The 17,173-nt window shown below is 39.9% G+C and overlaps 2 protein-coding genes across 4 annotated transcripts; both read right to left on the reverse strand.

The window, feature by feature from the left end:
- Nucleotides 1-1,702: 1,702 nt before the first annotated feature.
- LOC132846629 (glycine N-acyltransferase-like protein 3) lies at nt 1,703-12,680 on the reverse strand. Of its 2 annotated transcripts, XM_060871322.1 has the most exons (6): nt 12,479-12,680; nt 3,612-3,710; nt 3,206-3,316; nt 2,960-3,068; nt 2,743-2,866; nt 1,703-2,259 (listed from the first exon to the last, which is right to left on the reverse strand). In XM_060871322.1, the coding sequence occupies exons 2-6, from the start codon at nt 3,684-3,686 to the stop codon at nt 1,836-1,838; spliced, it is 843 nt and encodes a 280-aa protein (XP_060727305.1). In that variant the 5' UTR covers nt 3,687-3,710; nt 12,479-12,680; the 3' UTR covers nt 1,703-1,835. The 2 variants fall into 2 exon arrangements, with proteins under 2 accessions (XP_060727305.1, XP_060727304.1); XM_060871321.1 differs by lacking the exon at nt 12,479-12,680 and having other exon boundaries at nt 1,704-2,259; nt 3,612-4,371.
- Nucleotides 12,681-13,541: 861 nt separating this feature from the next.
- Nucleotides 13,542-16,004, reverse strand: LOC132846985 (prosaposin-like). Of its 2 annotated transcripts, none has more exons than XM_060871832.1 (5): nt 15,791-16,004; nt 15,636-15,685; nt 15,120-15,200; nt 14,853-14,960; nt 13,542-14,469 (listed from the first exon to the last, which is right to left on the reverse strand). In XM_060871832.1, the coding sequence occupies exons 1-5, from the start codon at nt 15,954-15,956 to the stop codon at nt 14,434-14,436; spliced, it is 441 nt and encodes a 146-aa protein (XP_060727815.1). In that variant the 5' UTR covers nt 15,957-16,004; the 3' UTR covers nt 13,542-14,433. The 2 variants fall into 2 exon arrangements, with proteins under 2 accessions (XP_060727815.1, XP_060727814.1); XM_060871831.1 differs by having other exon boundaries at nt 15,636-15,688.
- Between the last annotated feature and the right edge of the window lie 1,169 nt (nt 16,005-17,173).

Genomic DNA, 17,173 nt, shown 5'->3' on the forward strand with positions numbered 1-17,173 from the left:
TTCGTTATTTTACTTTGGGTCTAATTCCTGCCCACGTTTTATGTAATCTGTTCATCTCAAGCTCGAGTAGTTTGTAGAATGTTTGTAGGATTAACAGTGTGTACAAAAAAATCTACAAATAGGTTAAGAAAATAGGTTTGATCAGATAATGGATTAAGTAGATTTTGTGTGTAGATAAGGTGGGGGGAACAAACACATGGTGTTGTGGTGTGAAAGAAAAAAGCTCCATGAATAATGGGTGTAATATGGTCTAACATCTGGAAGGCACTGTGTGAGACTGTAAAGATCACATCTTTTGACAAAGTCATTTGACAACTTTTACCAACTAAAACTAATCAGCTGATGGTTATCTTTGACCTTTAACTTCATGTCGATTTACTTAGTTATTGAGTTGGCGTTTCAGACTTTACTGAGGACGGGTTAAGAGATGGTTAATTACTTCCTCCAGAAAATAAGTTAAAAGCTGATCAGCAGCATTACATGACTTTATGACACCTACGACATTAGACGAATGGCAGGCCTCAAGTTTTTAGAATTACTCTTAGTTTGTCAAGTGTAATCATAGGCCACAGGAACTGAATGAGGCAGATCCTACATCGATAGCATCATCGATTTCATTGGTGTGAAAAGTGTGGTGAAAATAATCCAAATAATTATATAATTCCAAGCTTCACTGCCATAAGAAAGAGGGAAATGTCTAACTTTGTTAGAGATACAGGGCTCTCAAGTTTTAAAGACAGGCAAGCGTGACATCTCCAACCCCCCATAAAAACACAACAACAAAAAACAATAATGGGGGAGTTGTTTTGTTTGGAAAGGATCACTGACCGGCAATTTAACCAATTACAAAGTATTTGTTTAATTTCCATTTAATAATTTGTGTGTGTGTGTGTGTGTGTGGTGTTGTTTATTGTAAGTGTTTGTTGCCTTTTTGGACTCCTTTATCATTTGTAATGTTGCTCCCATTTAAAACAGTTCGGCTCAAGCCCAGACATTTTTAGGGTCATGATTGAGGACAATGTCCCGTCCAGAGACAAGCTGTTTCGTGTTGAGGTGTTTTTCAAGCCGACCATCGAAAATACCCTCTCTAATGAATATGTTTTTTTTCATTGGTTGTTGTGTTAAATCTTTCCCAGATAGTGCTATTTTCTGATTGGCTATTGTGTAGCCTCTATTTTTGATTAGCTGTTAAGTGTCAGGCTTGATTAAGAACTACAGGGGAGACGCGCTTGATTCGTGCCCGGTTCCATAGAGACAGCGGTGTGGACAGAGACATTTTGACTATTGAGACTATTGATAAATAGTCAAAAAGTTTTTCTGCGTGAGAAATACGATGTGTTTCGGGAGAACGTGACAAAAGACTGAAATGCGTGACAGCCCTGGAGATATCGAGTATGTTTTGAATCAATTTTATTTGCTCGTATAAAAAAAAACAGATCATTTACCAGGCTGTCTGTGTTTGGTGTTAAATTTGTTTAAATGATTGAAGGCAATTTAATTTTTGAAAAAGATGAGCTGCAGGGGGATCATTTAATTTGCCTTTGTGTCTTACAGATCACACATTTGTAACAATATAGATTTCTCATGGTTTTATTGTTGTAATGCAAGAACAACAAAAAGTTTTACATGTTTTTTTTTTAAAAAACATGTAAACAAACAAAAAAGAAAAACACCACCATCAAAACTACATGGAGATAGATATTAAAACGAAAAAGGGGAACTGGAGAGCCAACCAGTCACAGGGTTACAAATGGATAAGATATTGGATGAATGTGTGCTGAACGCCACCTTCAATTGTACAATCATGACAGGAATGTACCTTATTTTAAAAGTAATTATGGAGTCATAGATACCTGATTAAAATAAAGCCAAGCATTCCTATAAGGCATTCCCTGCAAGCATTCCCTGGTGAAGCCTAAACTGGTAAAGAGCCTGTACGATGGTTGGTTCTCCAACTTAATGAAGCAGTAGACCGGGTAGCCATCTGAATGTAGTTTCTTTGCCAATATGGTGACCAGGGCTTTGGCGTAGCCTTTCTGTCTGTGCTCCGGCAGAGTGTAAATTGGTCCCATCGCACAGGAAGGGTAACTCAAGAGCCACGACACCGGCCAACCCTCTGAATCCAGCACACAACACGAAGGGAAGTTCCTGATCATGTTCCTGATCAGGGGCTCAGTGCGTTCACCCATGCCCACCTCCCATTTGCTGTTGATCAAGGCAGCGTGAGACTCCTTAACTGATGACACTTGAAAGGATAACCTATAGTGGATGAAGGAGAGTTTGATTCTTCTCACAACTTCTCCACTTGGTCAGAAAATGGTGATTAATTTGATATAACAACTGGCTCAGATAATAATACTGGCTGGAAGTATCTCAAGATGCTGGTTCAAAGAGGTAACTTTTTACAGAGCAAGCAAATTCCAAGGGGATTTCATGGTGGATGTTCCACTTGATCTAAGACTCAGAATCAAAATATTCTGACTATACAATAATGGCATAATATGACAAAGAAAGTACACCCTACTTCATTTCAAACACATATACTGAAGTGACAACAACAAAATAACCTAAATGATTTCATCAACCTGCCTTAAGTTATAAGGCCATCACTTTCTTTTCCCATAAACATGTGGCCGAAATTAAATAATCTACACATAAGAGATAAAACTGAGAACACTTTGGGAGAACAAGGAAGTCAGAATAATTCCAGATTTTTTTTAATTCCAGTTACAGTGACAGTACCTCTCCGCTTTAAGCTTAGAATGATCCTGCAATCTCATCAAGTGTCCGACATCTGTTTTATTAATTGGTACACTTTTGTTCGCTGCTACAGCCTTTATCATTGCCTCATGCTGCAGGTCAACACCTAAACAGATATGTTACAGGTTGCACGGTTAAACAATGCTTCCTAGGTTGGGGATCTCTGTACGTGTTGTAATAAGAAATCAAAAATTAATACTTAAAATCATGTCCTGCTTCCAGTCAAGAACGTCTGTCCTGGTTAGTACGTTCATGAGACATGATTTGTCCTTGGTAAAAATGCACACATCTTTTATCAAGTCTGGATCCTGTATATAAAAGGAACAGGACAACTATAAAAATTGAGATATAGTGTGTTGTTAAATTGTGTCTTTTATCCGTTGCAACAAAGATTATTATATTTAAGCTCTAATTATTTTCACACTGGAGTCATCTTGCGTAATACCTGCTGCTGTCCCGGTTTAACAAGCAGCACACGGAAATCTGGCCACTGGTCCACCAGCACATCTGTGGGATCAACGTCTACTCGATTAATACGACAAACATATCCATACACCTGAAGACAAAAAAGTACAAAATTGTAAGTGCTTAAAGTTTATTTCTATGAAAAAATGATGTAAAACACTTCATAAATCATATGATGTAAATAAGCATGTTTTCTATATTTTCCTTCATTTTCAGCTGCAACCCTTTTCCCCAAACAGACCTTTCTCTGTCACTTCATTGATAGTCTCTACAGTCTAATGATAAAACACATTTTGCACCATAACGAATGCCTGAAAAACTTGTCGATACCAATAAAATCCTCTTCCACAGAAAGTGAATTATATACTGTAGTGTGGTTTACAAACCTCTTGTGACTCAGGAAAGTAGAGTCTGAGTGCTTCCTCAGCTTTTTGCAGCTCCTGCTTGTTCAACACCTTCATGATTCTGTTCTCGGTGTTCAGTCACTCAATTATGAAAAAAAAGTGCAGTTATGATAAATATCTGGATTTAGACATTTAAATATTTAGAATTTTAATATCTGGCTTTAGTTATTATATATTTAAACACCTGGCAGGCTTCTGTTAACTATTTTCAAATCAAATCAAATTTTATTACAGGGAAAACCAATAAATTAATACATCAATAAAAAAAAATCATAAGCATGCATAAGTATTCTTTAGACATTGAAACTGGGCCATCAACTCACTCAGTACCTACAGTACATCTACAATTTGAGCCCAAAACCTGGAAAACATGCCATCACTTTGACATCCTGCTTAGTTGCATTTTCCCAGAGAAGACAAATCCAAGAGAGAATAATAACTAAAGACCTGTAGCATTGGCATCACAACCGACAAAGTTCCTCAAAAGGCTTATCTTAGGTCACCTCAGCATTCAGAGAGAAAGTGAAACGACTATCAGTTGAAGAGCCAACAATCAGTCTGAACATATAAAAACGCAACCCAGGCAACTAATGGAAAGAAATGTGTCTTTATCATAGCTGAAGGGAAGAACAATACGATTGCAGATAAACAAACAAGCAAAAAATGACACACAAGCATAATCATGCAAAGGACGCCGTATATTAGTTCTGTGAAACAAAGCAAAACCAACGTTACTATCGAGAAGGAAAAAAGACTGAAAAAAGACTGCGGTAAAGTTGGTTTTGTATTCAGACATTCGGACTTCCGAGTTCAATAGCTTTGTTAATGTGCATTTAAAAAGGATACTTACAATTAATTTACATTTACTGACTATAATAAGCAGTACCTACAATTCATTTTTCTGCAGAAGTCAATGTTTTTATAAGGCTTAAAAACACGTTTCTAAGTATGGAATGATGTGACGTCATCACCACCTTAGGGACCATCTACAAATTACATGATACTATTCTGGCAAGGTGCTATGACTCATTTGAACTGAAAAGCGCTGCTTGCTTTTATTGAAAATGTTCCAGAGCATGTTAACCTAGCCATGGGGGTCACAGTCCAGTGACTTCTGTGCCGGTCCCAAGCCCGGATAAATAGAGAGGGTTGCGTCAGGAAGGGCATCCGGCATAAAACATTGCCAAATCTAACCATGCGAGTTGTCAGTAAGAATTTCATACCGGATCGGTCGAGGCCCGGGTTAACAACGACCGCCATCGGCGCCGTTGACCTACAGGGCGCCGGTGGAAATTGGGCTACTGTTGGTCGAAGGAGTAGAGGAGGGAGGAGAGTGCACAGACAGAGAGAGAAGAGGAAAGGTAAGAGTGTAGGACTGAGAATAGGGACTCTGAATGTTGGTACTATGACAGGGAAAGGTAGAGAGCTGGCTGATATGATGGAGAGAAGGAAGGTGGATATACTGTGTGTACAGGAGACCAAGTGGAAGGGTAGCAAGGCTCGTAGTATAGGAGCAGGATTCAAGCTGTTTTATTATGGTGTGGATAGTAAGAGAAATGGGGTAGGTGTGGTCCTGAAGGAGGAGTTTGTGAGGAATGTTCTGGAGGTGAAGAGAGTGTCAGACAGGGTGATGAGTCTGAAGTTAGAGATTGAAGGGGTGATGTTGAATGTTGTTAGTGGTTATGCCCCACAGGTAGGTTGTGAGTAGAAAGAGAGATTCTGGTGTGAATTCGATGAGGTGATTGAGAGTATTCCCACGGGTGAGAGAGTGGTGATAGGAGCGGATTTTAATGGACATGTTGGTGAGGGGAACACAGGTGATGAGGTGGTGATGGGCAAGTTTGGAGTTAAGGAAAGGAACCTTGAAGGACAGATGGTAGTAGACTTTGCTAAGAGGATGGACATGGCTGTGGTTAACACGTATTTTCAGAAGAGGGAGGAACATAGAGTGACTTACAAGAGTGGAGGTAGGACAACACAGGTAGACTACATCCTTTGTAGAAGAGGCAATCTGAAAGAGATTAGTGACTGTAAAGTGGTAGTGGGAGAGAGTGTAGCCAGACAGCATAGGATGGTGGTGTGTAGGATGACTCTGATGGTCTGTAAGAGGAAGAGGTCAAAGATAGAGAAGAAAACTAAGTGGTGGAAGCTGAAAAAGGAGGAATGTTGTGAGGAATTTAGACAGAAGTTGAGGCAGGCTCTGGGTGGTCAGGTAGTGCTGCCGGATGACTGGGAAACTACAGCAGAAGTGATCAGGGAGACAGGGAGAAAGGTGCTGGGTGTGTCATCTGGAAGGAGGAAAGAAGATAAGGAGACTTGGTGGTGGAATGAGGAAGTTCAGGATAGTATCCAGAGGAAGAAATTAGCCAAGAAGAAGTGGGATATGGACAGGACTGAAGAGGATAGACAGGAATACAAGGAGTTACAGCGCAGAGTGAAGAGGGAGGTGTCTAAGGCCAAGCAGAAGGCATATGTTGAGCTGTACACTAGGTTAGACACTAGAGAAGGAGAGAAGGACTTGTACAGGTTAGCTAGACAGAGGGATCGAGATGGGAAGGATGTGCAGCAAGTTAGAATTATTAAGGATAGAGATGGAAGGGTGCTCACAAGTGAGGAGAGTGTACAGAGGAGATGGAAGGAATACTTTGAGGAGCTGATGAATGAGGAAAATCAGAGGGAAAAAAGAGTAGAAGGGGTGAACTCTGTGGAACAGGAAGTAGATAAGATTAGAAAGGATGAAGTCAGGAAGGCCTTGAAGAGGATGAAAAGTGGAAAGGCAGTTGGTCCTGACGACATCCCGGTAGAGGTCTGGAAGTGTCTAGGAGAGGCAGCAGTGGAATTTTTAACTAGTTTGTTCAACAGGGTATTAGAAAGTGAGAGGATGCCTGAGGAATGGAGAAGGAGTGTGTTAGTGCCGATCTTTAAGAATAAGGGTGACGTGCAGAGTTGCAGCAACTATAGGGGGATAAAGTTGATGAGCCATACAATGAAGTTGTGGGAAAGAGTAGTGGAAGCTAGGTTAAGGAAGGTGGTGGAAATTTGTGAGCAGCAGTATGGCTTCATGCCGAGAAAGAGCACAACAGATGCAATTTTTGCTCTGAGAATGTTGATGGAGAAGTATAGGGATGGTCAGAGGGAGTTGCACTGTGTGTTTGTAGACTTAGAGAAAGCGTATGACAGGGTGCCAAGAGAAGAGCTGTGGTACTGTATGAGGAAGTCAGGAGTAGCAGAGAAGTATGTCAGAGTGGTGCAGGACATGTATGAGAGGAGCAGGACAGTGGTGAGGTGTGCTGTAGGTCAGACAGAGGAGTTTACAGTGGAGGTGGGACTGCATCAGGGATCGGCTCTGAGCCCCTTCCTGTTTGCTATAGTGATGGACCAGTTGTCAGAGGAGGTCAGACAGGAGTCTCCTTGGACGATGATGTTTGCAGATGACATTGTGATCTGTAGTGAGAGCAGGGAGCAGGTGGAGGAAAACCTGGAGAGGTGGAGGTTTGCGCTGGAGAGAAGAGGAATGAAAGTCAGTCGTAGTAAGACTGAGTACATGTGTGTGAATGAAAGGGAGGGAAGTGGAATAGTAAGGTTACAGGGTGAAGAGGTGAAGAAGGTACAGGAGTTTAAGTACTTGGGGTCAACAGTCCAGAGTAATGGAGAGAGTGGGAAAGAAGTAAAGAAGCGAGTGCAGGCAGGTTGGAGTGGGTGGAGAAAGGTGTCAGGAGTTCTGTGTGATAGGAAAATATCAGCAAGAATCAAGGGGAAGGTGTACAGGACAGTGGTGAGACCGGCCGTGCTGTATGGTTTAGAGACAGTGACACTGAAGAAGAGACAGGAGTCAGAGCTTGAGGTAGCCGAACTGAAGATGTTGAGGTTCTCTTTGGGTGTGACAAGATTGGACAGGATTAGGAACGAGTACATCAGAGGGACAGCCCATGTTGGACGTTTGGGGGACAAAGTTAGGGAGGCGAGATTAAGATGGTTTGGACATGTTCAGAGGAGGGAGAGTGAGTATATTGGTAGGAGAATGTTGGACATGGAGCTGCCAGGCAGGAGGCAAAGAGGAAGGCCAAAGAGGAGGTATATGGATGTAATTAATGAGGATTTGAAGCTAGTGGGTGCAAGTGTTGAGGATGCAGAAGATAGGGTTAGGTGGAGAGAGATGATTCGCTGTGGCGACCCCTGAAGGGAAAAGCCGAAAGAAGAAGAAGAAGTTCCAGAGCATGTTGATATATGAAACGTTTATTATTTATATATTTAATAAACAGTTTGTGCCTCAAGTGTATTTTTTATTTTTTGCTATTACTGTGTTAATTACTGTGGTTTCTTTAATGACACATTATTAAGTTCAATAGCTTTTAAAAGCCTTGATGGACTGGTCCTGGACACATTGGAGAATTTTAACTTCACCCTAATAAACATACTACAGCTCTTTATTGTGCAGCAATTTTCCTTATATGGTCTATGGTCATTACTTCATAATGTGTTGTGTCGGTTCCTTCTATGACACAAAATTTAGTTCAATAGATTTTAAAAAGCTCGATGACTATTCTAGAACATGGTGAAAAATGTTTATTTGTCCCTAAAGAACATACTACAAGTCTTTAATGTGCTATTATTTACTCTAGATGTTCAATTTCCATCATCACTCTATTCTATGGGGTTCTCCATTGGCAGAGCATCCAGTTCAATAACTTTTGAAAAGAGGCACACACCACTCCAAAACAAGTTGCTAAATATTTATTTGACCCTAAAGAACATACTACAAGTCTTTAATGTGCTATTATTTACTCTAGATGTTCAATTTCCATCATCACTCTATTCTATGGGGTTCTCCATTGGCAGAGCATCCAGTTCAATAACTTTTGAAAAGAGGCACACACCACTCCAAAACAAGTTGCTAAATATTTATTTGACCCTAGCTTTGACCATTTAGCTCAGGAGTTATTGACTCGGGAAACTCCAATCTGTGAATATGGGGCCAACTTCCTGCTCCTTCAGTTCTCTCCAGCGCTGGAAAGCTGATCCTATATTAACACGTCCTACTTCTTGCCTTATCGTAAGCCTTTCTTCGCTTTCTTTCTTTGTTTTATCCTCCATGTCAATGTTAAAACCGCTTTCTGCTAATGTCACACATGCGCACTGAACACTCTCTCCACCGCATATTGACAAGACACGCCCCTTTCTGCTCATTGGCTACACGTTTGTTTTGTTTTTTGTTTATTTTTCGGCCCGACTCAGTTTTCTGAAGCATTTCTCAAAAATTGGAGACCCCGCCTTTGAAGTCACTTCTAAAAACTAATGGTGCCATCTGGTAGTTTCCTATCTTCCTTGTCTTAGTATGTTTTATTCTGTATATTCAGCCTGATTTAACCAACTAAAGGCTGTGATAACATTAATGATTAAATAAAAATCTAATAAATAAAAAAAATGCTCACTGATACAAATATTAACCAAACACTGTTGTCTGTGTTATAGATGCTAGGGTTTAAAAAAACTTCTGTAGAAGTTGAACTATCAACTCAAGCATTTTACTCAAGTAAAAGTGTAAAAGTACCGGTTTCAAAACTACTTAAAAGTATAAAAGTAATACAAGGAAAAAATGCCATTATGGACAAAAGCTTAGGCTGTGCCACAGGGGCCTATTGTGCACTACTCCTCCTCCTCAAAGAGCATATTTCTACTATTATTACTGTATATGCCCATTGAAAAAGAACGCATTTTAGTACAATGCAAATATATTAAAGAACCATATATGTGTACTACTGAGCTGTGTTTCATGGAGCGGAAGATACAGTATGACTAGTTGGCTATACATATTGTAATAGTGCAAAAATTCAAACTTCAGAGGCATGTCATCAATAACCTTTAGTAGGAAAACAAATTATGGAATTCAATGGTACTGTCAACTTTGTGCTTACCATCATTTATCAAAATATCTTCTTCATCATTTATCACAATACTTCCTAATTATTTGTTTTCCTACTAAGGAAGTCAATGGTTACAATCAGCTGTGTGCTTACCATCATTTATCAAAATATCTTCTTTTGTGTTCATCAGAAAAAAAAATTCATGCAAATTTAAAACAACATGAGGATGAGAAAATGATGACAGGATTTTTCTTTTTGGGTGAACTATCCCTTTTAAACTGTTTTAGGACCACAAGTAGCTGCTGGCATGACTGAAAATTACCAGTAAAATCATTTTAAACAGCATTTGGCTAATAGTTATATTACCTATTACCTCTTTACAAGGACCCATAGGGCACTCTCATACACAGACAGGATCATGACTATCCTTAGTACATACCTTATCAACCAGCTGTGGATTATAGCTTTGCACAATTAACTTACAAATATTGCGTATAGTAACAATATAAGCTCAGATAACATTTGGTTAAAGTTGAATTTCAAATCTCACTAAACTAGTTTGTAATGTTGAATCATAACCTACTGGTAGCAAGCAAACCATTGGCATGTGCCCAGATTTTCCATAGCAAACATTGCAAATTTATCATTATTAATATAGTGTTCAGCGTCAGTTCCGGCAGGCCACATAGTCAAGCTCGGCGATCAGCTGATTGTCAAAAATTTCTAACCCCGCCCATCAGCTGATCTGATTCCTAAGAGCGCAATTGGTCCCTTTCAACAGGGCACCCTATTTAAATGCATTTTCAGTCTGTCTGCTTGGCTGTTTCCTCTGCATTGCTGCAACCCACCTCCTACCCTAGCTCCTCCTTGAAACTTTGTGTTTAACTTAATCAGTGTCATTCTGTTGTCACTGACGCAGGCTCTGTTCTAAATGGGCGGATTTTGTCTTGCTGCTTTCCCAGTTTAAATGGGAGATCCAAATGGGGTCCCCAGATGCTGCTGCTGTTCCATGACTAGCATTCATGGAGCTCATGAAAAGGATGGGGAATTCAGAACAGAGCCATACCACCAAATGTAAATTTGACAAGCTTGCAAATAAAAATCTAAATATATGTCAAAGTCTTGTCTTTATTTTGACTCAAGTGGTCCTGACTGAAGTACGTTACTAAGTCACTACAATGCTGTCAATAATCGACTGATAATAACAAAAGCTATAGCTTTGCACAATTAACTTACAAATATAGCAATAATTTAAGCTCAGATAACATTTGGCTAAAGTCGAATAATTGACTGATAATAACAAAATTTCAGCTCACCTCAATATGCTTTTTTAAATTAGATGGCGAGTTTTTGAAAGCCATTAGCTCATGGTATTTGGGTGCGCGTAGCTTACAGTGCATGCGCAATGACATTTTTCCATCCAACCATTTCAAACAATTCTTCCAGGTCCGGCCAGGGATGTATAAGTGTTGGGGTTGGTTGGTCTTCCTGGCTACCAACCTCACTGGTGCTGGTGCTTGGTTGTTGAGACGTTGAGTTTTGAGCCTCCTCCACGGACACCTTCGTACTTGGCGCCGCCTGTTATGTCCAGCGTTTGGTAACTGAAGTGTGACGTGATTTGTGTCATGTGCAGGTGCGATGGGTCACGTACAAACCAATAGGGTGTCGGAATGGTATATGTTTATACTTTTCATCCAACCACAATCAAATTCACTCCGTCCGGATGGCGCGATTTATCTTGATAGTTTTTTTTTTTTGAATGATGACAAGCCGAAATGAAATAGGAGTAACGAGGCTATTTTTAAAATATAAGGAGTAGAAAGTACAGATAATTGCGTGAAAATGTAAGGAGTAAAAGTAAAAAGTCTGCTAAAAATAATTACTCCATTAAAGTATAGATACTCAAAATTTCTACTTAAGTAAGGTAACGAAGTATTTGTAAGTATTTGTATTTGTAATTACTAGAAAAGGTTGTGTCTGTTTAACTGAGCTCCTTCTTACAGGAGAACAATATCTTTGAAGAGTTTCAGTCAGGTTTCAGGCCCCATCATAGCACAGAAACTGTGCTTGTTAAAGTTACAAATGACTTGTTCCTAGCTTTTTACGAAGACTGTATGTCCCTATTTTTTCTACTTGAACTTAGTGCTGCATTTGACACTATAGATCGCAACATTCTTCTAGATCGCTTACAAAATTACACAGGTATTCATGGACAGGCTTTAAGTTTGTTTAAATCCTACCTGTCTGATCGATACCATTTTGTAGAATTATATGGTGAATCCTCCAGTTTATTGCCAGTTAATTATGGGGTTCCTCAAGGATCAGTCCTTGGACCCCTGCTTTTCTCAATATACATGCTTCCATTAGGGAACATTATTAGAATATATGGGATTAATTTCCACTGTTATGCTGACGATACACAGTTATACATCTCATCAAAACCAGATGAAATAGCTAAATTGTCCAAATTAACTCAGTGCCTTAGAGAGATAAAAGATTGGATGACCTGTAATTTTCTATTATTAAACTCCGATAAGACAGAAATACTACTTATCGGTCCAAAAACCAGTACACAGAAGCTCTTACAATTCAACTTCCATTTAGAGGGATGTACTGTTACTAGTAGCTCGACAGTGAAAGACCTGGGTGTTATGATTTTCAAAAGACAAGTTGCTGTCTAATATTTCACCCATACTACAAAACAGCCTTCTTCCACCTTAGAAATATTGCCAAGCTAAGAAACATCCTATCTGTATCTGATGCTGAGAAGCTAGTTTATGCATTCATGACCTCTAGACTGGACTATTGCAATGCATTACTAGGTGGTTGTCCTGCATCTTTAATAAATAGTCTACAGTTAGTCCAAAATGCAGCTGCCAGAGTTCTCACCATGACAAGAAAATATCACTATATAACCACAATTTTATCATCTCTACACTGGCTACCTGTTAAGTTTAGAATTGATTACAAACTGCTGCTACTTACGTACAAGGCTCTTAATGGTTTAGCTCCCATGTATCCAACTAGTCTTCTAACACGTTAAAATCCTTCACAAAACTCAGGACTTCTGGTAGTTCCCAGAATATGTGAACTCCATGTGATCTTTTGTATCTATTACTGATTAAGTTAAACATAATTATTAGACTGTATATTTCTAATCACACTGGAGGGACCATCTTTTCTGAGAATGTTGCAGACTTTCTGTACAGAGCACAATGTTCTTTTCTCACACACACACACACCCAGATACCTTGACCTTAGCATAACCTCCTCTCCCTGGCACATCTGCTACGCCTTGTATGAAAGAAGTTATGAAAAAAATGATACTGCATTTGGGTCAAGCCTGCTTTTGCAGATACTAACATTAAGCTCCGCACACACACATTACGTCCTTTCTCTTTTGTGTACTACTATATATTCATGTTTGACATAATAAAGTTTGGACTTCTCTTTGAAAGACTGACTGGCGTGTTTCATTGAGACTTCCCCGGGTACTCGCCATGGAACCAGAAACCGAGCAGAAGGAGAGTGGCTAACTTCAGGAATCCTGTCCAGGCGGCAGATGAGAGGGAAATAATTCCTTACAGTATTATATTAACCTTTATATTATTCTTTATATTAACCTTTGTTCTATGTTTATGTTCTGTAAAGCTGCTTTGAGACAATGTCAATTGTAAAAAGCGCTATACAAATAAACTTGAATTGAATTGAATTGAATTGTAATCAGTCCTCTTTGATAGATATCTTCAATATCCCACCACCCAAATGGCAGGACTGATTAATTGTTGCATTGGTGTCAAGCAACATTTGAAGCAAGCAAATAAAAAAATGTTTGTTTATTTTCCACAAAAGATTTGTACAGATTCCAACAAATAGTTCAGTGTTAATTTTGAACCACAATGAAGCTTAATCAAGCTTGAAGAAGACATCTAAAACAGTGGAGGGAGCAATAGACACAAACTGAATGTAATGTCACATGAAATTCAGGATCTTCAGACTGATATGAACATGTATGCCATTGTAACATGCTGCAAATCACAAACTTCCATTAGGATCAAACATTTTAATCAGTAAAAACAAAAACTCCTAAAATCATCTCACTGGCTTTATAAGTGGCTATAGCAGTTTCAGGAGCAGGTTTTCCTTTAAGAGAATTAAAACTGTACATTCAGAGGTCCCAGACATCCTCTTTGCTCAAAGGATAACCTTGTATTTCAAGGCCACCTGCAATTACACAATTAAATCAGGAAGAAGAAAAACAAACAAAAAAAAAAAACAAAGAAAACACCCCCACATTATCAATTGGTCAACATAAAGTTCAGTTTAAATATAAAAACATCCCATTCAGTCTCTGTCTCTCCCACAGGTTCTGTCCACCTCCTGCATCGTTCTTTAACTCACTCTCAAATGGAGACTTCAATCTTCCCCAGATAGCTCACTCTCACTCATCTTCTACCGCTTATCCAAACTACCTCGGGTCACGGGGAGCCTGTGCCTATCTCAGGCGTCATCGGGCATCAAGGCAGGATACACCCTGGACGGAATGCCAACCCATCGCAGGGCACACACACACACTCTCATTCACTCACGCAATCACACACTACGGACAATTTTACAGAGATGCCAATCAACCTACCATGCATGTCTTTGGACCGGGGGAGGAAACCGGAGTACCCGGAGGAAACCCCCGAGGCACGGGGAGAACATGCAAACTCCACACACACAAGGCGGAGGCGGGAATCGGACCCCCAACCCTGGAGGTGTGAGGCGAACATGCTAACCACTAAGCCACAGATGGCTAAATTGCTTAATTAGTTTTGAAAGCACTGTTTTAAATTTCTAAAATAAAAGAGGAAGGGTTGATTTTTGTAAAACAGAGACACAGCGCTACAGAAATTCTCCTTTAGCTCCTCGAGTCAGTCTGTGCACTCCACTCGTCTTTAACTCCAAACAAGGCGTCTGCAGTGATTCACCGCCTAAAACACAGTGAGAACCAGTTTAATTTTCTGATATGCGTTTGTTTACACTCACTATTCACTTTAACAGTAACACCAGTACACCTGCACATTTATGCAACTACCCAAACAGCCAATCATTTAGCAGTAGCACAATGCTTATAAAATATTCATTTAAGGCATGAATATATTCAGGTCAAGAGCTTCAGTTAATGCTCACAGTGAGATGCTTTTCTGCTCATTATGGTTGTAAAGAAAGTGGACTAGAGTATGATTAGTGAGTATATCCTTTTCTGGCCAACAGCATACATGAGAAGGTGTACAGGTGTTCCTATTGAAGTTAATAGCCATTGTACATTTTACATCTAAATGTATACTTTATACAAGTTTACTTGTATACTCACATTACAGCGGGTGGCAGTATACATGTTCTTGCACCAGTAGGCTGGGCCCCAGCTGCACTGCTCAACACCCAACAGCATCCGTAGCACCCCAGGACATGCACCCAGCTTCTACATCGTTACAACACACAAAACACACTCAGAACAAGAGAAACAAAACCGTTCTGCTGCCATGAAGTAATGAAACTAACAAGAGTCCTTTAAGATAAAACCTTTAAAACTAAAACTCTGCAAACCTGTACAGAATGCATGAGCGACAGGGAACCTTACCATGCAGACAAATTCAGGGTCAAGGGCCTGCTGCAGTAGGTGGATGAGGAGAGCCTCATGCTGCTCAGTGAATTGTTCACACTACACACATGAAGAGACGCTCAGTCATTTAATGCAACTCAGAGCTTCAAGATAGTACTTGTTAAAGTTATCATATTGTACACCATTGAACCTCAGACTACATAATAAAGATTAAACAGAAAGTTGTTTAAAACTACCCAAGATTAGCCTTAACAATGCTCTCATCCTAGGACTTTTAGTGCTTGTGCAACATATGTGTGTGTGCGTGTGTTTGTGTGTGTGATTATACTCGTGATCATCTCTCTATACTCATCTTTGAGAATTCTACCAAAAACATTGTTATTTGTCCAATACAAGAAACGTCTATTTTTGTCCTGGTGACAGGTCATGTGCCACAGACGCATAACACACCTAAGCTCTATATACAACAGGCATGATGCTGCAGATGATCCTCAAATTCTGCTCTAGCTTGCCACCTGCATATTGTATGAATACCTTGCATATTCCACACAATCCAGCACGCTCGTTCTCAGCCTTTACCATCACTGCTAAAAGAGAACACATACAGAACAAGCCAAAAAGGAAACTGTTTTGTATTGTAAAAGGCAGGAGGGAAAAGAAGCTTTTTGCACATTTAGATAGAAACTCACGGACGAAGGTGCGACTTGTATCCCTGCACAGGCCCAGAAGGCTGTAGACAGTCTTGGGATCAGCTTCCTGGATCAGTAGCTCAATGATCACCTGGCCATAAGTATCAATCAGGTGCTTACACTGAGCAGAAAGGGTAGAGGGCAGGATGCTGCACACTTTCTCCATAGCTTGCACCACTTCATCCTGGAATTGAACTAGAATCAAATTAACTTATAGTGGAAGGATAGCAAATTAATCCTGAAAAGCATTAAAAAGCAACATTAAGCCAAATATGACAATTTCTACTTCATCGTACGCTGTTTAACTCATGTGAAGAGGCCTGACAGCCTTTCATTACTGAGCAGAAGTTCATACCTCAGTGGTCTGGTCCTGGATTAAGCTTTCAACCTTTCTTCATCACATAATACCGATATTATACTGAATATTCATATTAATGTGGTGGAATCAAACACCAAACACCATCAAACACCAAGAACCTCAAGCAAAACCTCCTGTTTGTGTGTTTGTCAGATCCAACACAGATAAACAGAAGATTAAAACATGCAGGAAAAACTTTGCTGTTTGTCAGCTCAGTATTTCAGCCTGTAGTCCTACTGTAACAGTGAACACAAATGAATCTGAACTGCTTCCTGTCGAATCTGTATTCCCAAGCCAGATCACTAACCTGCACACTAAAAATAGCCAGTCATAAACTCATTTTCTACTCAAATGCCTTGTACATACAACACCTCAACCATCAGAACTATATTAAGACCCATTTCAAGTTGCATCCAAACCAAAATACAGCCAAGTTATTGAAAGCAATCGTACAGGTTCTTCAGTTAGATCATGCAGCACTGTTTACAGCCTCCAGGGTAACTAGACAGACATGCAATATATGTGGGATATTTATAATAGATTATGTGAAATAGATTTTTTTTTTGGTAGTATTTGGGGGGATAAAAAAGAGGTGATAAGAGGTGCGTACTGGCTGACGTACTGCCTGCACTGTGGACAAATATACACAAGATGGTTGGAGGGAATTAATGATTTTCGGGTCGAGTCTGTAAACACTTTCTACAAAGTAGAAGACGAGGCTCAAAAATCATGAATGGTTCTAGAAACTAGAACTAAATCGGGGCTCTTACAATATCAGCAATACCAGGACCCAGCAGGTCACACTGGCTCTCAATCTGTGCAATCATGGCGTCGATGAAGGTGGTGTTTTTCTTGGCCGCCGTTTGCGTGTCGGTGATGAACTTCACGCAGTCGTCACACACTTCGTAACCCTCCTGTAGAAACACACCGATTAGCTGTAGTGATCCGTACGACACAAAAAGCCCACAGACTACAGGCTGAAGAGAGCAAACAGACCTTGGCGGTGGTCTCCTTCTCCTTATTGG

The sequence above is a fragment of the Tachysurus vachellii genome, chromosome 6 (genome assembly GCF_030014155.1).
Source record: "Tachysurus vachellii isolate PV-2020 chromosome 6, HZAU_Pvac_v1, whole genome shotgun sequence".
In the NCBI taxonomy this organism is placed as follows: Eukaryota; Metazoa; Chordata; class Actinopteri; order Siluriformes; family Bagridae; genus Tachysurus; species Tachysurus vachellii.